At 52.2% G+C, this 22596-nt stretch overlaps 1 protein-coding gene across 8 annotated transcripts in view; it reads right to left on the reverse strand.

Annotated features, from left to right (window-relative positions):
• Nucleotides 1-22596, reverse strand: part of SMG6 (SMG6 nonsense mediated mRNA decay factor) — a 111043-nt gene that overhangs the window by 43528 nt on the left and 44919 nt on the right. For 7 of the 8 annotated variants that reach the window (XM_071765599.1, XM_071765600.1, XM_071765604.1 and 4 more), the window contains 3 exons: nt 14211-14327; nt 13521-13689; nt 4871-5072 (listed from right to left, as the gene is read on the reverse strand). In XM_071765599.1, coding sequence (XP_071621700.1) covers nt 4871-5072; nt 13521-13689; nt 14211-14327 — 488 coding nt within the window. Of the gene's footprint in view, nt 1-4870; nt 5073-13520; nt 13690-14210; nt 14328-20351; nt 20504-22596 lie in introns of those variants that run through there. The other variant, XM_071765606.1, reaches the window with a different exon arrangement.

Raw genomic sequence — 22596 nt, forward strand, 5'->3', positions numbered from 1 at the left:
AGAGTAGGAAGCAAGGACTTGTGAAACAAGAGTGGCACTAAGTGTGGGAAGCTAACTGGGCACCCTGGAGCTGGAGGAGCCACCCAGTACCCAGTTTGCAGGTCTGAGGCAGTGAAATATTGCTTGTTATTTTCCAGAGCCTCACATTTTAGAGCTTTCATTTGCCTGGTAAGGTGAGGCAGGATTGAGACTAGCTGAGTGGTGAATATCTGAGACAGTCCACTCCACACATGAGTGTGCACATGAGGGGATAAAAAAAAAGTGCCTTTCTGTTGGAGAGGAGGGAACCACAATGACTAGCCCTATAAGCATATGTATTAATCATGCACCGTCTGGTTTTAATCCACACACTGCTGATCCTGCGTCTCACTGTATTGTTATCAGGGGAAGGAGTATTTCTCCTCAATCTTATTCACCAGCCAAAAGCCTGAAAATGCAAAAAACACATTTGTGAAGTGCCTTCCCAAGGACCCTGGGCCCTGGACCTAGTGAGCTGGGGCTGCTGCCTTTTTATTGGCATTTAAAAACCTTTTATTAATGTGTGTCAGGACTGGGGGAGGAGAGAGAGGCTCAGGTTTCAGGACCCCCCATGTAGAGAGGTTTATTGTGGGAAGGGACATTAACACTTTCTCCTCCACATCTCCCTGGCAGAGCCCTCGATGCAGAGCTCACAGGCATGCAGTGATGCCATGTGCCTGCACTGAGGAGAAGGAGCCTCCCTGCTCTGTTCCATGCTGGGCAATCTGCAGCCATCTCCCAGCCATGGGGCCACCACAGAGCAGGACGCTCCCAGGACAACAGGGTTCAGTGAGAGGTGACGGAACAAGGACACGTCCCAGATTCCCAGGGCTGCACGAGAACAGACCCATGCACAACTCAGATCCACCATCACTAGGATTTGCTTTAACCTCAATGCAGCCCAAGTGTTTTCCATTACAAGTCCCCCACAGCAGTGCTACACACCACAGTTGTTACCTTCCTCCTTCCTACACCTCAACCCAACCATGCTGCTGGTCCCTGCTCTCACCTCGGGTACAACATGGGGGGAGTGAGCTCCTGGCAGTGTCCCCTTGGGCTGCAAATGCTGCAGACACATCCTGACAGCTCAGGCACCAGGCTGCATAGTTTGCTGTTGACTGGTATGTTCGATGGTGTTCCATCACATAAGCTGCAATGGATATCTGCCCAACATACACCCAGGAGAACATCACCAAGTTATGCTCACCCTAGAGCCAGCTTTTGTTGGTTACAGCTTCAATGACAATACAAGAGATGAAGGGAAGCTCTAAGTGTCACACTGGCTCCAGCAGGAATCCAAATGCACAGCTTCATGGCAACAAATGGAGTCAGAACATTTTCACTCAAAATAAGATCCAGGCCAAATGCTCAAAAACTCGCTGAGAAACCTCTGGCTGAATACTGCAGTCCATCTGCTAAATGGGATGTGAAGAAGAAAAAGAAGGGGGAAGCACAGTGTTTGTCCTATGTAGCTTATAAAACAACCATCCTCTTGGTGGAGTCAATTACCTTAATACCATTTAAAGACCAACAGCCTCTAATCTTGTCTTTCAGCAGATTCCTTTCCTCCCAAATTTTACAAGTTCACATAAAAAACTATGGTGCAAAAGCATGGGGCAAGAATCTGGAGCATCGGATGAGATTATATCCTTGCTGTAAAAAGCTAGTGGTATCTTCTTAGCCATGCAACTGACAGGAAAGGTATCACATCAAACATCCCAGAGCCACTCTGCCATACCAGAACCCTCCTGCCAGCCCACAAGACATTCACAGGCTGCCATATAAAGAGCCATACATTTTATTGTGCCTCAACAGCACAAGTCAAGAACTTAGTCTGGAAACTGGGCCAAGACTGAGAACACAAGAGAAAGAAACGGGGTGCAAAAATTAACTCCTGCTTAACAGCAACAAAAAAACAGTCCTGGAAATAATTCTTGCTGCACAGATACACCATTTCTCACCTGCTTGCTGCTCAGTCAATCGGTAACGAACAAGGAGCATGCAAATGGGAAAGTTCCTGCAACGTGGCTGGATGTGGTACATGCCCTTCCACTGCCAACAGCTCAGAGCTGCCTCTTTTGGGGTGCCAGCTTCACCCAGGCTCTGCATGCTAAAGGAGGGCAGGGAGGGACAGTGGGCAGGGGGCTGCACACAAGGATCCCCCAGTTAAGTGGGACTGGGGGATTTTTTGCAGGAAAATTCTTTTTTGTACCTTGCTCACAGTAATTTGTAAAAGGCATACGAGTTAATGTCAAACCTTCCTGGCTTGGTTTGCACTGCCTTCTACAACACCCCACTTCTGCAGGGTCAGATAATTCACGTCATTAATATAGCAGAAGGAGAAGATTTGTGGAACAGGACAGTCAATTGACTGCAGTGACGCAGTTACCATTCCAGTCCCTTTCTATAGCTTCACAAAAGCACAGAAAATGGTGTAGGAGCATCCAAAGAGGTCACTTTGCCTCTCTTTCCAAGGCAGTTCACCTCCACCCAAGCTGTTCCTGAGACAGTCACCCAAGCTTGCTTATAGAAATCTTCAAGGATGAAAAGATTCTGCAGAATTGCTTAAGGAGGCTGCTTTCAAGTGCTTAACTACCTGAAGGTATGAAGCCTTTGCTGAAGTCTAGTCTTAATCTGTTTTGCTGCAATTTATGCCCATTCCTTCCTGTGCTTTCAGCAACGAGCTAGAGGACAGTTTGTTCTCTTCTCTGCTTACTGCATTTTCCCTGAATTTCATCTAGAATAAAAAGCCCCAGTTTTTCCAGGTCCTTCTTGGAAGCAAGGCTTTTGAGACCTCTGCTCTATCCCACTGTTCTCCCCTTAATCTTACTGGGTGTCCTCTGCAAAGTGAATATGCACACCTGCCATCACACCAGTCTGACCATTAATGACAACACTGGTCAGTACTGGACTGAGAAGAGACCTTGTAGAACCTGTTGCTTCTACTCAGTGCCCAAGGCAGTTCTGGTACTGATGAGCTCCTCCATCTGCTCCATGAGATGTGCTTGGTGCGTAAGGCAAGAGGCCAGAAGATGGCACAACACAACTGGCACACAGCAGGGACTCAGACCTGCACAAACATGAGCAAACACCCCAGCCTGCTGGGTGGGATCATGGTTCCAAAGTCAGCTACTTTCAAACCAAACAACACCCACAGAGACAGAAAAAAACCGAAAAAAAAAAAAAACAAACCAGCCCAGGAGGGGCACATCCAGGCCTGGCTCCTTCTTTCTAGGGTATGTTTTGCCTCTGGAGCTTGATAATTCCAGTGGTTGGGTGGCTGGTGCTGAGCTGGGATGGGCACCAGCTCCCACCAGTGCTGTTGTAGAATTTGTTCATTAAACAAAAGAAGCACAACACTAGAGCCACAACAGCAAGAAAAATGAACTCAGAAGCTCAGGTGTAGCTTCAGGACAAAAACAAATCTTTTCTTTTACACACGTGAGCGCAAGTGCCTGGCAGGTTAGGCAGATGGCTCTCTGAATAAACTGGTGTGTGGTTGGAAGAGGCAGAGTTCAGGGAACCCTGACCCCCTGGAACAAGTCATGGGGCTCCTCAGACACCTCACCTGCCTGCTGGGGACTCTGATTTGTGGCTGTTAGGGTGTTCTTGCACAGAGAGTGGGGCACTGGGACTGTCCCCAGCAGGACCCCCTTCAGGCCACAGCATGCACTGGGCAAAGAGGCTTCCTTAAAGCAGCATTGGCAACCACATCCTTGTTATTTTAAGCCCTTTAAACAGAGCCTCGAAGTTCCATTTATCCACAGTGATTCCCTGGACTTAAGGTGCTTCCCCAAAAAGAGAGAGCTCTCAGTTTAAATGGGACTCCCATCTCCTCTGCTGCAGGCAGTGCAGTGAGCACGGGCTGGGGCAGACAGAGAAGTGAAACAAGAATTTGCACCTCTTGGGTGCCTCTGTGACAAAGGTCCTAAATTTCTCACTGTCATTTCAGGAAAGTATCAAGAAGTGGCACATGGGAAGGCAAATTGCCACTGTCACATGCAGGCTGTCCACAGAAACCAGCCTCTGTATCTCCCACTTCTCCTCTCCAAGCACCAAATGCTCGGGGAGGCAACCCCACAGCTTCCCAGATGAGCAATGTTTCTGGTGCTGAGATTCCACCTCCAAGCAGGAAACTGTTGAGAGCCACTTTTATCCTGTCATGCCTCCAAGGGTGTGCAAAACAAATGCCATTGTGCCTCTTCCATCCCCCATCAGGTTCAGACATGTTATCCAAGTGCAGCCCCCAAGTCCCTTCTGGCCAGGTGGTGGCAGAGAGCAGACCCAAAACCCCACATCAACAAGGGAACTGATTTCATTATTCTAAAAACAAACAGCCAAAGGAAAGTTCAGGCTAGAATGGGCTCCTAGAGCAAAGAAAGGAAAATAGAGAGCGGGCAGTGGGGAATGCTTCATATTCCTAAAAGCCTTTTGTACGTTAACACATGGTGTCTGCTTCTCTCTAGTCACCTATTTATCACTCTCCTCTTTAGAGAAGGAAAAAAGTCCTGGCTGCCTTCCTAAGGCAGAGTTTTGTGGCCGAGGGGAGGGGGGAGGGTGCTTTAAGCATGATGCAAACCATTTGGAGTGCACTGAGAGCACTGCCAACACAAGCTGCACTATTTAAACAAGTGAGGAAATGATCGTATATACAACATGCCAGCGAGCACACACACACCAGAGGAAGTCGAGAGGGGTTTTCATGACACAGAGCTGGATGTCAGCGGCTGAAAGGTCGATATTTTCCCTTAACACCCTTCTCAATGACTTAATCATGTTCCGTTTGCACAGAAAACTTCCCAAGAATAAAAGTCTGGAGGAATCAAGGGGGGATGTTTGGCCTACTGCTGACCTTGTCCGAGGTCCTCTCCACGTAGCAGGGCTCCTGGGGGGCGACCAGCAGGGGAATGAAGCCCGAGAGCAGCCGATCCTCTTCCAGGCTAAGCAGGGCAAGGTCGTCATCTGGGTCCTTGTACAAGGGCACCTCCGACTGATTCACTGTGGTCAGTATGTTACAGAAGTCAGCCAGCGTCGCCCACACATCTACTGAGACCCTGGGAGAACAAGGAGAGACGTGAGCAATTTGGGGCTGGAATGCGTTGGGAGTTGCCTGCAATTCTGCAGCGAATACCAGAGAGGTGAGGCGAGGCGAGGCAGCCACCGCCGGGCTAACCTACCCCACCGGGAGGGCTCCGGCCGCAGCTGCGCTGGCACCGGACCTGGGAGGGTTTGTAACCCTCGCCCGCACTCACACCGACCACCCCCGTGTCCCCCTGGATGCGGGTGGATCCCAGGATCTTGCCCTTCCTGCTGCTCTGCCACCCCTGAGCCGGCACACGCTCTGGAAGCAGCTTCCTCGTGCAGTGCCAGCAGGAACCCAGATCATTCCAGATGGGAGAAACGATGCTTGTTACTCAATTCCAAAGCCTGCTGGGAGGACAGACCAATCCCTCACTCTGCTGTTGGGGCTAAAGAGGCACCTGGGAGGGTTCCAGCCCAGCCTAGGGGGGCTCCAGCCCAGCCTGGGGAACCCTCTCCTTTGCCTGGATGTTATCTGCTGCAACCACATGCTACAGATTTTTCAGTTTTTTTTTTTTAGTTAAACCCCAGCTATGGGAGGTTAAGCTATGTTTTCCTTCTGGCCACAGTTTCAACACTTGCAAGTGACCTGCAAAGCTGCCTCGGTGGTGTGTCACCTTCCTACAGCAGCGATGTGCGGGGAGCTGCGTGCGAACACAAGGCCACTGGCAGCCCTGGACCCCTCTCTTTGTATCCCTGGGGAGGAGCCAGCACCAAAGAGAGGACCAAGCACAGGGAAAGCAGGCGACAAGCACGGAGGCACTGCAGCCAGCCAGGCTGCCTCAGATTGCGTGTCACCCTCCTATTTCTAAAAGCACTCAAACTGGGTTTTTTTAGTGGGTGAACTGGGATGAAAGCAGAGAATAGAAAAAACTGGGGCTGATCTGTTCCTTGGTGGCAGTGAAGAGGGCTGCTTCTCCAACCCCACACCTCTGGGGCACCAACAAGCGCAGGGCAGCCAACATCAACAGGGGTGCAGGAGTGACCAGCCCAGGGTTGGAGAGAGGCCCCCAGCTCTTTGAACTGCTCCAGGTGGACAGAGCCTGCACTGGGTTATTTACGGGAATCAATGTACCAGGAAAGCACACTGAAATGAAACATCTTGTTTTCAAGAGCGTCCTGGGAGCCAGGCAGAATGAGGAGCCATTAATCAAAGCCCGGCACGTAATCAGCACACATGTAACGCAGAGTCGCCCACGTCCCTAAGCCAGCCCCAGCCTGCACGCTGCAGAGGAGAAGAGGTCCTTCAAAGCCCTCTGTGCACAGACACCAGGAGCTGGGTTCATTCACAAAGCTCCATCACTTGGCTCAGCCAGGTCTGGCTGTCAGAAATGTTTAAATATGGAAAAAAATAAACAGTTGCAACACGTTTTTTCGAAGGGATCTGTCCGAGGCCCTTTGTGATGTAATGGGAAACGCTGCGCTTGTTCTACCAGCTGGAAAATAAACAGAGCTGCGAGGGTTAAAAGGAACTGAACTTTCCACGACCCCTATCTGCAAAAGAAGAAAATAATAAGAGGAATGATCCACTGCCCCACAGCCCTGATAGTTTATCCTCCAGCCCAGGCTACAGAGACAAGCACCGGATGTGATAGGGCTGCTCTGGGCCACCTCCAAGATGAGCTCTGCCCATGGGAGATGCATGGGGCTCAGGAGGCTCAGCTCTCTCCCAGTGCCCTGCTGGCAACTGGGCTGGGCTGCCTGAGTCTGGTCACATCGCACTGGTGGGGCCCCACCAGTGAGGGCTGGGCTGGGCTGGGCTGAAGGAGGTGCAGAGGCTGAAGGCATTAGGCGGGGCACCAGAACATGGGGAACATCTGCAGCTGCTGGGGAACGGGCACACAGGGGTGTTGGCGACAACCACTGGTGCAGAAGATGTTCCCAGGTGGCCGAGGGAGCCAGGTGGGTGGGGCAGGGTGGAGGAGAAGGGAGAAGAGACACATTGGCAGAGCTCTCACCTCTATTCCCAAAGAAACAGGAAGAGAATGGAGAGGACAGCAGCAGGATGATGGGCAGGACCTGGACCCACAGCGGGGCAGGGGTGGGTGAAGGAGCAGCACAGATGAAGCACTGGGAGCATCCCACTCCCGCAGGGCTTGGCACCCCGTGTCAGAAAAACGCTGTGTGAACACCCCTACATCTGCCTGCTCCCAGACCCTCAGGCAGCACTGCCAGGCAGAGCAGCCCCTTACCACCCTCTGAGCATGAGAGAAGTCCCTTGACACTTTGTCCCTTTCATTCCCAGCTCCTTACAGCTTTGCAGCACCTTGCTACATCTATCATTTGCACTGGACATGTTAGGTTTCCACCCTGGGCTTCCCACAGACCAAGCTGGTTCCCTGGGTAGCTGGATCTTGTTGCAATGCAATTCCAAGCAGCTCTGGGGCAGCCAGGCAGCACCCTCTCATGTGCAGCACCCTGCAGAGTGTTTAAAAAGCCAATAAAGAAGGTGGTGTTGGTGTTTCTGTTCTGGTATCCTCCTGCAGCACAGAGGAAGCACTGCAGAGAGTGGGTCTGAGCATTCTCTGCCTTACACTTGGGTGCAGCTCCTCCTCTGCACTGCATCTCCCAGCACCGGCACCACCAGGATCATTTACACGATTTACTGCCTGCTTCCTGCTGGCAAAGCCAGCCAGGAATAACAGCTCCTACCAACACCACACAGCCCCATGGATGTCCTGCTGGGACATGCACTCAGAGCCCTGTCAGACACCTTCTCCTCTGCTACAACGCCACGGCCACCTCCAGGCTTTTGTGTCTCATGTCACCCAATAGTGCTGTGGTGCTGGGGCCTCTCCGCAAAACTGAGGCACACCCAGGTGCTCTGTACACACAGTGCCACTGCTCCAGGGTCCCTTGGCAGAGCGATGCCCTGGGTCATTGTCACCGAGCCCAGGCACACTACTCCCAGGTACTGGGACGAGGCTCCCAGAGCTTTTAACTGAGGAAGTGAGAAGGGGGTTAGCGCGAGGTCTCTCCTCAGAACGGGGGTTCATTCACTTCCCCACAGACACATTTACATTTGCTTATCCCGTTAGGACAGGAAAAAAAAATAAGAGTTAATTTCTTTTTTATTGCCTCAGGATTCCAGGTTTAATGTAGCTGTCAGTGCGAGCGCAGCCCAGCTGCATGCCGACAGGACGCAGCCTGGCCAGGCGACGGCGAGAGAACCGCACCAGTGCAGGCTGTGCTGGGTCTGTGCAGGGATGGTTCCTGGCAAAGATGAGTGCCTATGATGGGCAATGGAGCACTGCAAGGCAAGAGGCACACATGGGAGCCTGGGGAGAGCAGAGGGTGCCAGGGCGAGCCTTATGCTCATCAAATCACCCCCAGCCACGGTGCCGCACGGTGCTCTGGTGTGAGCCACCATCTTCACCGGGGGCGCGGGCTGCCTGGTGATTAATATCAAGCACAATGACCCCATGTTACAAGCCTGCGGGGGCCTGTGGAGGTGGCCATTTCCTGTGTAATACCAGCTTGTTTAAACACTAACATTCAAACTCCACAGCTGCAGAACAAACCCGGAAAGCGCGGCGCAGAAGAAGCCCTGCATTGTGTTCCCCGGCTGCCGAGAGCCGCGCTGCCGCGCAGATGGCAAACGCCTTGGGCTCACGAGCTCCAGGGGCCCAGTGACGTGCACCCACCAGCTACCACTGCCCACCCCAGCTCCTGCATCACCTTACACAGTGCTCTGCATCCCCCTCCTGAGTTTCCTCTCTCCTGGCCCAAGGGAAGCTGAATTGAAAGCAGCAAAGGAACAAAAGGGGTTGGCGGTGGGAGCGCTTCCCAAAAGGCATTCCCTAACCTTGCCCTGGGCTGGGATACAGCTGTGTAGTGTGGGAATGATGTGGTCACAGCCCCTCTGCCCTGTGGCACTGAGGATTTCCTCCACTCTGCCCTCACACAGTCCCTTTGGCCAGCCAGGCATCCATAAACCCATTCCTCTCCTGGGAAACCTGACTTCAGAGCTAGAGGGATGCTCTCCTCCCCAGGAGAGGTGCAGTCTCCTCCCAGCCAGCTTCTGCTTTGCCACAGACCCTTTTCTCCACAGAGCCTTTTGGCTTCTGCTTCACTTGACTTCACCTTCATTCTTGGCCAGGTTAACACTACGGAGACACCTCTGAATCCTCGCTTTGATGTCTTGATAGGGAAACTCTGGTGGCCAGCATTACTAACAAAGGCTGAGCTCTGCAAAAGGGATTTTCCATTTAGTCTCCAGCAAGCTCCAGCAAGGTCTTGGCACTCCCATCCAAGACTCTGTCCATCTCTCCCAGTGGGAGCTGCCATCTCAGTGACACTTCTCTGCAAGAGCGATGTGATGAGAGCGATCTGGCAGATCTCTCTGGGAAGGTAAGCTCTAGAATGTGTTCAGAGCTTTTGGATTTAATTTAATACTTGGTTTAAATTAACCATTTTTAAATGCTTGCAGACAGTCTCCACAAACCAAGAGGCCCTTCACTCCGGCATGGAAGGAGCGCAGATTCGCCAGGGCAGCCCTGCAGCAGTTTGTCTGTCAGTCCAGGGGCTTCCCCATCAATTCTTGAGCTTCATTTAGCATCAGATTCATTGCAGCAACAAAGGAGAGCAAGGAGAAGCTTTGCTCTCCCCTGCCCAGCCCTCTTCACAGCCTCTCCCAAAAGGAGATGGATTCCCACAAACAACAGCAGCCTCCTTGGAGATTTGCCTTTTGCCCCATCTGCTGCCAATATCTCTGTCTTAGGAGGCCCACCCTGCCCCTGTCTCCCCAGGACTCCCAGCTTTTACACCCTAATCTCTTCACACCACTCCTGGGGACAGCTGGACTGCTCCAACCCAGCAGCAAGGCAATGCAACTGCTTGAACTGACCGCCTGCTCAGACCTCAATGCAATGTTTGCCATGAAACATGCAGATATAAATTAATTTTGAGATACTGAAGTGACAATTACTTGCTGCAAGATGACTTGGGAACACAATGCCCGAGCCACAGGACACTGCTGCTCTGAAGCAGAGATGTCTACAGTCAAGTTTAGCTCCTTAAAACACCTTAGAAAAGTGCCATTGAAACTTTGCTGAGACCCTTGCCTGAATAGGTAGAGGGGAAGGACACCCTCCACCTCTCAAATACACACAGCAGCATCAGGAGAGGGATCCAGGTAGTTTGTCACCTCTCAACGGCCTCCTGGCCTGAAAACGCATTCCAGCACATCCCCTGGGCCACAGTGACCATGCAAATGGGGCTGAGAGCTGGATGAGCACAATAGACCCAGCAAGGTGGTTTTGGGGAGAGGTATAGCTTCTCATCCAGGCTAAAATCAGGACTGCTGAGCCCCCAGCTAGAGAGAGGAGGCCTGCCAGGAGCCAGGGTTTGTTCCCAAGCCACTGCCAAGAAAAGGACCCCAAAGACACAGCCTCCCACACTGCTCCAGAGTTTCGGCAGCACTCACCCCTCACACCTTTCCCTCTGCCTCTATCCAAGGGGAAAAGCAGCGAGCTGAGGAATTTAGTGTGGGGTTGAGTTGGGTTGGTTGGTGTTGCTGGGTTGGTTTTTTTTTTTGACCTTTTTTTTTTTTTTTTATATTGTAAGGACTCAAATCCAGCAGTGTGATAAATGCATCCGAGCTACAATTAGGAAGATATATAGCATCAGAACGCGAAGGTCTGGGCAGCGTGGTGAAACGCGGGCTCTCCAGAGCCCCAGCTATGTTTCCCATTATGTAACCCTGGTCATGGGCAGACAGCCAGACTCCAAATGAAAAAGAGACTCTGGCTTGGCACCGTTTCTATTTTCCTATCCTCATTCGGGGTCAGCGCAGTGTCATACAGCTGCAGAGAAAGCTCCGGGGATTAAACCTGGGAAAGACTCCAAGACCAGGACCTGGGTTCAAGTACCAGCTGAAAGCAATAAACCAACTGCCACAGCTGGGCTGAGTTTAGACGTTCTCAAAGTTGTGCATCCCCCCCGCCCCTCCAGCCCTCAACTCTCTCCCTCTTGCTAAGGAAGAGCAAACGTGAACATGGCGAAGGCAACGTGAGGGGAGGCCGCGGGATGGGTAGCTGTGGGATAAAGAACTGTGGGATGGAGAGCCCCAGCAGCCCAGGCTCTGGTGGAGTCTTGACAAGCTGCCCCACTGGCCCCAAGCCCAGGCCGTCATTCTGGCAGCAGCGCTGGCCCCGGATGAGCTGCACTTTGATGCAAGCTCTGGGCCAGGCCTTTGCTCCTTGGGAGCTGCCAGGTGGGTATGGGGCCAGTTTTTTCCAGAAGCTTTAGCACATTTGTGGCATCCTTGCAGGGTACTTTCTGTGCTTTGGGGTGGTTTTTTTTTTCTGCCCCTTTTCTGTGGGGCACCACAAGGGGCACTGAAAGCAATAGCTGCAGAGTTCTGGGAAGGAGGTTTCAGCCAGTGTAACTGGCTTCTCCATTGGCATTAGGCACATCCCACTTCCATGAGCCACAGAGCACATCTGAAACAGCACAGGACACTCACTCAGATCCATAACTTGACATCTGTGCATGTTCCCTGCATGCTCTCCCTGCTCTTGAGCTCACCCTGCCCATAAACCTTGGCTTACTCCAACACGCCTGCTGCTCTGACCCATGTTTTACTTCTAAACTTCTTTGAAGCTGCTCCTATCTAAACCCCTGGACTCGGTGACTCTACCTGGTTACTGAACAGGCCAGACAGCAGGCTTATGTCAACAGAGAGCTGAAACAGTAATTCAGTGCTCCCCTTTTCCTTTCCCACCTCCAAAGAAAAGCTTGCAAGGCCCAGGTTGTGCCCAAGAGAAGAGCTGCATCTCTGTTATTCATCACTACCCACGCCTCCAGGAAAGCTCAGCCACTGCTGTCCCAGAGTCACAGACTGCTTACATCCAGACACACAATGCTGGGTCAACACAAAAGGTCTGGGCTGAAAGAGCACCAGGGTGGAGGAGCTGGGAACCAACACTGAGGAAGGCAGCCCCTGGCCAGATTAAGGGCATGGTGGGACTCCATCCTCCATGGAGATGGCAACATGGGAAAGAAGTTGGTCGTCTTATACACAACAAAGATCCTTGTTCCTCCACCAAGCAAGCCAGGCCCTGGCAGAGTGGAGTCCCCCAACCCACGTCCACTGCTCCCCAACGACCCACTGGCCACCAAACCACAGGGTGAGCCACCACAACTGCCTTCTCCCACCCCAAAGGACAAGGAGGAGTCCACACCTGCTCCGGCAGCCTAGGGGAATGCAGCCCCACGCCCCATGGGAGGGAGAGGCAGCTCATCCCGGGGAAGGCGCCGAGCGCTGGCTGCTTGAACCCAATCAGAAATTCCATCTCCAAGCTGCCCGTCGCCAAGGGCTGAGGAGCTCCCTGCGCAGGCAGCGTGAGGGGAAGGGGGGATTGGTGCAGGCGGGCTCACGTGATAGATCCCAGTTTGAGTTCCTGCCCAAAGATGGGCAGCAGTTCACATGAGCAGGCAGCGGTCCCACACCGAGCAGCCGACAAACAGAAAACAGACTCCATCTCCACAAAATGAGGCCCAGAACTTCCTGTGTGAGATTTCCATTTCCTCAGCCAAATGAAAAAGAACTGGAGTAAGAGGCAATAAACTAGGAGAGCAGGACTGGACCTGACGCACAGAGCGGGGACCCATTAATGGTTAAGCCACTTTGCTGGATTATTCCTAATGCTCCTTCCCATCACCCTGGGTTCTGGCTCCTTTGGATTAACAATAAGACGTGATTTCAGGCTCTGGATCCGGAGTACTGGAGGCAGATGGAAAATCCTGCGGGAAAGCAGCTACAGAGCATGCTCAGACACTGTTTCGCATACTCCGTACTTGGCCCCTTCACACGATTTTCTGTCCAAAAATATGCAAATTGCCTAGTCCGCATTATGGACTAATGGGCTGGAATCGGCCAGTTTAGAAAATTAACCCTTTTCTGTGTTGCAGGGGTAGAGATGCGCTGTTTCTGAAGAAGAAGGGAGATGGCTTTTGGAATTCCAGGAACAGGCAAGCTGCTCCAGGCTAGGCCAGCTCAGCCTGACCAAGGTTGGCCTGATTCAGTCAAAAATAGGTAAGGAAATGCTTGTGCTGGAAACAGACTTCCCTCTCATGGAGGGGAAGGCCCTGCCTGTTCAGCTGGCTGGGCCAGCAGAGCGCGTAAAGGAGACATATCCCAGCAAAAGCAGACACACATCCCAAGCAGAAGGTAAAAAAACAGTGCATGGAATATTTTCTAACACATACAAGCACAGGGCAACCCACCAGGTCCCTCAGAAGCACTTCACTCCCACCCATGTATCAACGAGTAAGTCACAAGGGTGACAACTTTCCTCCCAGACTTTCCTCCCTGAGCAGTGAGTGTCTCCTGGGTGCTCAGGTCAAACTATCACATCCTGAGTGAGGGGGGAAAGGTAGCACGAGGAGCCCAGAAAAGACAGACCAGAGGATGCACGTACTGTTTTGGGAGCTCGAGAGAAGTTGGAGGAGGATTCCAGGTGTCCGGGTGGCCAAGCATCCAGTCCGACCAGACCTTCACACTGGGGAGCAGTTCCTTCAGGTCCTGGGGCAAGACAGAGACCTTGATGTCGTCCTCCTCATTCTCTTGCTCCACCTCTCGTGGCTGAACTGCAAATACAAGATGTGAGAGCTGAGGCAGCTCACCACGGCCAGGGGCCAGGCTTGGGCAGGGATGAGGATGCACAACACAGATCCCAGCATCACGCCTTGGACGCTCAAGGGAACAGCCACAACCCACAGCAAGCATAAAGACATATCTGTTCTCCCTATACAGACTGGCCTGGGGGACAAACCAGGATGTCTGTGATCCCTTTTATTAAGGGCACTGGAGTGCCAGGGCACCAGTCACAGAGAGAGAATCCCAAGGTCCCAGTTTTAGGAAGTTTTCCAATAGCCGTCAGAAAGCAAGCTCTGCATTCATCCATTTCTCCCAAACATTTCTGCCTGCACACATCAGGGGCTTTCCTGACAGACAATCTAGCCAGGACCCGGGCAGAGCTTGAGACACTGGGAAGATGCCAAAGGCCCCAGCAGGGGGGAAGGGATGTACAAAACAGCAGGAACAAGGGCCTGAACCCCACCAGGCTTCCTGGTGGGCAGCTGCGTGTATCCTGCTGGTAACCTCTTACCTTGCAGGCATTCCTGCAGCAGGCTGGTGCACCTCCTGACCAGGAGTGCAAACATGGAGAGCCCCAGGGCCGTGGCCTGTTCCTGAATGACGGAGCGACAGTCTTCAGCGATGCACTCTAGGAGACAAAGAGAGGAAGGGAGCAGGTCAGATGCTCCATCTTGCTTCACCTTCACAGTCTCTCATTCTGCATCCTGCATGGGGCAGGGATCTCTGCAGTGGTGGGTGATTCCCCATCTCACACCTGTCCTGGACCCAACTGCTCCATGCAGGGGGCAAAAAGAAGGTGGTGAATAATAGCTCTGGAGTGGGAAGAGGCTGCAGTCATACTGCCCATGTCATGCCTGTCCCCACCTCGCCTGCTGAGCCAAACTGGCACTCAGGGATCCCAGCACAGAAGCTGCTCCTTGGAGCTGATGCCTTCCCCTGAAGGAGGGGGATATGTTTAAGTGTTAAAAGGGTAATTAGCTGCATGTTTGATCTTTGTCCCTGCTGGAGTTTTAACCTCAGCAGCTGAGGAGGGGGCTCCTCCCATTAGTTCACCAGTCACACAACAGCTTGTCAAGAGAGCTTAATTGAAGCTGTTACTCAAGTTGATGCCACACGACCACAGCTCTTCCAAACAGAGCCGGCTCGGAGTGAGAGCAAATCCCCCCGGCACATCTACACCCAGCCAGAAACCACTTCTGAGGCTGCTAAGAGCAGTGGGGAGCTGGCTCGATGGAACAGCCTGGAGCTGGGTGTGGGTTACATTTAAGGAAGCCACGAGCACCCTGGGGCCACCAGGCTGCCCATGCCCACTCAGGCACCACGCTGCCTGCTTGCAGAAGGTTTTTCTGACTTTTGGGCAGCCTCAGCCCTCCAAATCCTCTCTGTTCCAAGTTCACTCGCCCCTTGAGCTACTGGGGGAAATGTCTGGCTAGGAGATTGACCAGAGGGAGGATGGGAAGCAAGCCACAGGATGCACCCACACTGCCTGGGGGTCCCCTACCAGCCTGCAGTGTTGGCTCTGAGCAGGCTGCTCCTCACCAGCCTGCAACACCCACTGCAGGACCAGGGCTTCCAGAACTCACCTTGTGGTCACTGAGAGAAAAGCTACCACAACCCATGCAAAGGATTTGCACATTGAATGCAAATATGTAGGTCCTGACTCCAAACCAGTGCCTGTGAGAGCCGGGATGGGGAAGGAGAGCCCCCGACTTCAGGCCCCTCTACTGCAGACATGAGCATCTGCTGTACACAGGAAAGGAGAAGGTGTTGGAAGCTGAACTCCCCTGATGTGGCAGATCAGGGATTTTGAGCAAAGGGCAAGAGGATTAAAGCAAGACATAGAGACCCCGTTCCAGCCGGGGCTAGCAAAACGCCTGAGGTGCTGAGAACAAACATTGGGTTTAAAAGTGCAAATTATTTCAGAGCAATGGGGTGGGAGGTTAAAAACAGCCAAAAAATTACTTAAGCACACCTAAAAACAGAAAAGGGAAAAAAAGGGAGGGGGGGAAGGATGTGTAGGCTTGATTTGGCCAGCTCTTACAGCTGCCAAGGAGTTCAGCACCCAGTGGAGACCCCACTGAAGGCAAGGCAGGGTGGCACCAGGGTGCCTGAAGTTGAACAAGGGTGCTCTGTGCCTGGAGCCAGGGCTGAGCTGGTGCCGCAGAGCAATGGTAGGAAGTGCTGTACTGCAGGGGCTGTCAACTTTCAGAGGAAACATAAAACTAAAGATGTGACCACTCTGGGACAGTAAATCTCTTTCATGAAGCGTTTCCCACAATTAAGAGCGTTAGTCCCAGCACTCTGGCCACAGTCCAGCTCAAGAAATTACACTTATCTGCCCCTCACTCCCTCCTCCTGCACTTGGGTGAGATGCTGGACTCTTCACCCCCTGTCCTAAAGGGGCACATAACAAGACCACAGCTGTTGTGCTGCCACACCCGAATCCAGTGAGTCCCCAGGGTGGGTAAAAAGCTCTGGGCATTTCAGCAAGTGAGACAAGCAGTCACCCCCAAAATGAGCTGGTACAAAAGCCAAGACCTTCCCCTTCACAAAAGGCAAAGTCTAAAATGCTTTTGTGATGCTGAGGGTCACAAGGACTGCTCACAGCCCTGATGTATGTCAGAGATCAGCTCCAAGAAGCACTCGGTCATGGCAGTCATGGTAGTGGGGCTTCAGCCTTTCCCACTGCCACCAACAGCAGTTCTTGCAGGTTACAAGTTCCCCATAAAACATGAAACCCTCAAAAGAGAATAAAAACATTCCTTGCATGTGAGTTCTCACAGGTACAGCCACCACAACGTGCTCACTCAAACTGAGCACTACAGCCACAGCCCCATCAAACATCTCCTATTGCTACAGATGTGCACCATGTGCCCACCAGCTCACACCCAGTTTACAGACAGCCACAGTGCTTTGATGTGCTGCAACAGTGCTCAGCCCCATCAGAGCCCACAAAGCTGCCCACTGCATAGGTAAGAGCAACAGGACACCCACCCAGGGTTGTTTCCCCACAGTTCCAGCTCAGCTACCATGGGTGTTGTCATCTCAGCATTAAATTACACAAAACTCCCCCGGTTCTGAAAGTTCATTCCCTGGCCAAGCTTGTCAGCCTCGTCTAAAGGCTTCCCCAGCCCAAAAACCTGGCAGGGAAGGACAAACATCCATATGAGAGCTTGGTGGGTGATTATTCAAAATCCCTGAACACACACCAGCACTGCAGCTCCCAAACTTGCCAGCAAAGGCTCTGAGAGCTTAATTGTAGGACAAGAGGAAAGCACCATAAATCAGAAGAAACTTTCTCTTTGTGCCTTTTCACCACCTTTGGGACAACAAGGAGGCAGGGAGCCTTGGCTTTCAGCAAGCTTGGAGTCAATTGTCACAACTGTGTGACAAGGGAGGCAGTGGGATAGCAGACCCCAGGTGCCAGAAGCAGTCAAGGTGAGGGTACAAGCACTCATTAAATGGGGCTGTTTAGCTAAAAACTTGGGTTCTGACTGATGGGAAGTAAGGAAATTAGTTCTTTGCATCCACAGTGAGGTCTCTAGCCTACAGCACAAAGTGTCTGAGTCCACACTGGCACTAGGAGAAAAACAGTCCAGAGACATTTTCAGATGGCATTGATGGCATCCCATCAGCTGCCACAAAACCTGTGTTACACCTCGTCCCCTGAAGCCCCTTTTGGGCTGCAATCAGACAACCCTCCTGCACTCACCCCCACCCATGCCATGCAGCCAGGGCACCATGTCAAGGTGGTCAGGCAGACTACGGACAGAAATCATACACAAAAAAAGTTTCCACAAGTTCTTGGGAGTCAAGCTGGTCAGAGATGTGGTTAACTCCACGCCACCAGCAGCCATGGCTCTGAAGGAAATCATCCAACACACCAGCAGGCTGTGCACCACCACCAACACATTCCCCCTCCACCTTCTCCCCTCAAAACCAGGCAAACATCCCTGGTAATGCCAGCATCACTTAAACACCTCCTGTCACCACATCACCAATCACCTCCTGCCTGCAGAGCCACCCTGAGACCCAGATCACGCAGCTCATCGAGATTTGAAATGTCACCTTTCATCTGTGCCATTGCCAACAAAGGTGCTGTGTGGGGGGAGAGGGGAGTGTGTGAAGCTGGCACTGCTACCTCAGTAACTGCTTCTTAAACCACAGCTTTCAGGTCAGGGCTTTGGGACTCACAGCTTCTGCAGCCCAGACTGACTCAGAGTGACACTGCATGCTGCACCATGACCTGCTCTCCCAACATGCAGCCCATGAAGCCATGCAGCAGGGGTGGCAGGGAGCTCAGCCAGTCAAAACTCCACCTTCTAGGAGCTTTCTCAAGCTGGATCTGTTACTCAGTCACTTGTAGCCCCACATCAGCTAGACCAGTAAAACCCTTGAGGTATGTGCAATGCTGCATAGGGCTAGAAATAGGAGCAGGCAGAGCACTTTAAAGCAGGAATGTCACTAAACACTTTGTAGCCTGAAATGACAGCCTGAGTAATTTGCATTACCCCACACTTCACAATCTGGATCTGCCTCCGCAATATGGCTTTCTGCATCCAAAAAATAAGCAAGATCCCTGCAGCCCTCTGCAACCCCCCTGAAGAGGTGAGGGCTCCAGATGCTGGACCAGACAGTGGGACATGAGCTCTGACAGGTTTTTGCAGGCAGAGTTTTGAGCACCTTGTTACTAAGCCTCCCTGACACTAGCCACTCACAAGACCCTTTTTCCAGTTGGCTCCAACTTTAACTATGGGAGCTGAAGTTTCCATGCTGGGTACCTGGCTCAGCCCAAATTCTTCAGGAAATCTTTAGCCGTAACAGTTCGGCTACTTGTGAGAATGAGGCTAGGAAACAAGATAGTGGCTTACCCTTGTTAGAAAAAAACACTTACAACCTTTTCCTTGAGCTAATCTAGCAACTGCAAATCCTGGAAAGGGGATCTGAGATTTTGCTGCAGAGTAACCTTTTTAACAGAGAGTTTTCCTGTCCTACTAGAAATCCTGTCCAAACTTGGCCAAGCTAAAAACATCTGAAATACAGCAGTTTTTCCATATTCAATCGGAATTCATTTCAGCAGCTAAAACCTTCTAAGATTTCACTGCCCTGAGCATGCTCCATCTCCTTACCTCCCTTATATCTAACCAACCTTACACCTAACCCGTGTTACACTCAGCAAAACAACTGCCCTGTTTCCATCCAGTATGCAAGGGCCTCCAAAAAAATGTCTTTGTCCCAGTCACTGTTGCTTGCTGCAAGCTGAAGATTGGACCCAGACTCCTCCAGCTGGTGCCCAGGCTATCTGCTCTGAAGCAGTGGGGAGGGAAAAGGATGGGATGGAAAAAATGGGAGCTGATGAGCATCAGACTGCAAGCACTGAGAGAAAGCAACTGGGAACCAGGGGCAGGCGGTTTTTCTAAAGATCACGAAACCCTCTGAACTGTAGAAGAGTCCTCCTATTTCTTCGGATGTAGGAAAGAGGGTTTTTTCCTCCAGCTGGTCTGCAGTAAAAGAGCTGTTTTTCTACCAGGAGGAAGTTTCCTTTGCAGAGAGCTGAGGGAGCAGGATGGGAGCTGCCCCAGCGCCCTCTGCGAGTGCCTACCTGGGCTCTCAACAGGGTCCATGCGGGGCTGCGAGCTCTGCAGGATCCAACCCAGGCTTTCTGCAGTCATAAATCTACCTGCTTCGCAGAGGGAAGGGTGCACAAGGAGGGAGGGGAGAGAGATGGAGAGAGAATGGCGACTTTTGTAATGGGGAGAAATTTGTGCTTCTCTGAGAACATTATATTCATGGAAAACATAAACCAACTGTCGTCAAAGTCGTCTGAGCTCAGGAAATGGAGCGGCCGGGAGAAGGCTGCCATGTGGCCGGATGTTATGTATTTCTAATTAGTGCTATACATCTTTCAGCAGCGAGTGTCCTTTTGCTGGGAAACACAACGCGCTGCCCTTGTTATTGTAACTGTCAGAGAGTGCTTAAACAGATAATCTCCAGGAAAAGTGATAAACACATCCCCTCTCCCACTAGGGTGTGCAAAACAGCAATGCCAAACCTCTGTTAGGGCAACACAACCAGCCACAGGAAATGGGAATGGGAAAAGAGCAGGCGATGCAAGGGACAGCCACCTCCGAGGAGAGGGATTTGCTGGAGGAAGCTTCTCGCGGCCGCTCGAGGGCCATGTGCCGAAGGAAATCCTGCAAGGGACAATCAGGGCAGAGTGAGCCCAGCCCACGTGGCCTTGGGCTGGGGGGGCACTCGTCGGGATGGGGCACAGGGGCTGGAAGTGAGGTCTCCCAGCTGCTCTGCTCCAAGCATGCTCTAGGCAGCAGTGCAAGCGAGCCACAGCAACTCCTGAGCTCACAAGCAAGCAGCAGACATGCTCCTACATCCATCCCAGCTAACACAACATGAGGAGAGCTGAACCTTTCACTGTTCAAACATCAGCCAACAAGCATTACAGTCTCAAAGGAGATCAGATTCCTTTGATCCAGGCAACTGGACTGCTCTAGCCAAGGGTCAGGAGGACTCCAGTGAGATGATTTCCATGTTGGCCTCCCCGTCCTAACCTGAGCTGTAGCTCCAGCAGCCCCAGCGCAGGCAGAGAGAGCAGCAGGGACACAATTTGTTCCCAGGGAGCAACACCTGAACCCACCTTCCCCGGTGACACGGTAAAGGACCATACACGAAGGCAATCAAAGGAACAAACAGGTCTCCAGACACAATCCCGAGGATGACAGAATAGGCTGGTGAAGGGATGCAGGAGGTGGAGCAGCCATGCCTAAGGCACCCGACTGATGTGTCAGCAGCACAGACAACTGATTCACCAGCTGGCTGCTGCCCTGCGGGGAAGAAGACAAGAGGCTGGTCACCTCCAAGCTGACACCACCTAAAGGCAATTGGTTTGCTCTCTTATCGCTCAGACACAAGCGTGTTTTGCCCGTGAGTCACCCTCAGCCAGACAGCAGCCTTGGAGAGGTGACAGAGCAACCCACCAGGATGGGGATGGCTGCAGGAAATGGGCAAGGAGAACTGTGCTGCTGGCCTCACCACTGCCTGCCCACAGTGGAGACAGCACACAACAGACTGACAGGAATATAAAGCAGCGAAATTGCTGTCTAAAGCAAAATAGGAATATAAAGCAGCAACATGATGGGGGATGCTCAAAGTATTTCCACAACACCCCCTCGCAGAGGACCTGTGAGTCATGGGCACTCCCAGCTCTCCACTGGGAAGCAGCAAGTCACACACCAACTCATCTGACTCTGAAAGAGCCTGGGAACCTGGAGGCAATCCCTCAGCCCCAGCCAATACCCTGCAAAGAGCCTGGAAACGATGGGCATCTTTCCTGGAATGATGCTCCCTGCCTTTGCATTTGCAGGCAGCAGACACAATGGCAGCCCCAGCCCTGCGCCGGAGTTGAACACACACACCTGCAGCTCACAGGGCTGAAACCCTCCCAAAGCAACCTTAGGACTGCAGTAACAACCTTAATCCACCTCCCTGTCCCAGTCTCTCCCTGTGGAGAGGCAGGAAGGCCCCGGGTAGGGAAACTTGGCTGCAGCAGCACTGGGGATCTCGCTACACATGTTCCCAAAGCACCCAGGGCTGCCCAGGACTCTGCAGCTCCCCCATCTCCATACTGAAACCCTGTCTTGTCTGAGGGAGGGAGGCTTAGGAGGTGAGGAATGCTGGGGGCCTGGGGAGATGGAGAAGCTCTCCCTGTGGAAGCCATTAGATATTCAACACTTCATTTGTTTCCAGCCGTTCTGGACTGCAGCGCTGGGCTCTAGGATGGGAGGCTCTTCTCTGACGTAACCAGGAAGCAGCTGCAAAATTAAGGAATCCCTCATGACATCATAAAAAGGGTCGATGGTTTACAGGGAAAGGTATAAAAATTAATGACATATTCCCACTTGAAGCAGCAAGCCTGCTTGAGAGCCACAGGGGAAGCCATGCTCTGCCCGACATGAAGGGGCTGCCTGCCCAGCTCCCTCTGGCTAATCCAGGAGCTTGCTCCAGCTCTGACCATCCCCAAGCTCAGGATCCATGCACAGGGCCTGTATCCTTGCACCTGGGGTGAAATAATGAGCTCAGTGTATTCTTCCTGACCTCAAGAAATAGAGCTTTAGGCTGGGCAAGGGAATGACTCTAGAGACAGGCTTCTTGTGCACCTGGGACTGGCCAGGAGTCATGGACAAGCATCACTGTGAAGTGACTTGGGGAGAGGTGGTTATATATTTCCACAGGGAGGGCAGACACATGCACTCTGTACTCACAGCACTCCAATTTCTGCAGCCCTGAAAGACCAACTAATCCTGGAAGTGGAGGCCAGGGTGATGGTACATTGTCCCTCACCACCAAGCAACCTGGGCTAGGGCAGAATGAATGATATTAGCCTTGAGGACAAGCACAGAGCCATTTCCACTTGAAAAGGGAAAAGGATAGTGGTTTAAAATTAACTGCAAGCTTTTCCAGGAAATATCAGTGGAAAGAAGCAGCCATTTTTAGAAATGTTATTCTCAGAAATTTCCTGAAAAGATCCATCAGTCAAAACACAGATTGAAGCCATTTCCACTTGCACTAAGCAGCACTCTGAGCATTCCCTCTATGCTTGGGGTCCCTGACACAGCCAGCAGGGCCAGGATCCTGCTCTACACCCTTGACCCCAGTGAGGCTGCAGGAGTCAGTTCTGGATGGGCAATACCCCACTGTAGTCTCAGAAGCACTACTCTTGCACAGAGAACCATGTATGTTCCAGCTCTTGCTAGTGACATTTTCACTGAGACACTCCAGCCCCAGGCAGACAGAGCAGCACAGCTGGGCCAAAGGCACCTACAGTCTCACCCACACTGGCAATGCCTGGAGAATTGCCAGGGAAATTGTTATTTCTCAGCACT

This window comes from Heliangelus exortis, chromosome 21 (genome assembly GCF_036169615.1).
Source record: "Heliangelus exortis chromosome 21, bHelExo1.hap1, whole genome shotgun sequence".
NCBI classification, from domain to species: domain Eukaryota; kingdom Metazoa; phylum Chordata; class Aves; order Apodiformes; family Trochilidae; genus Heliangelus; species Heliangelus exortis.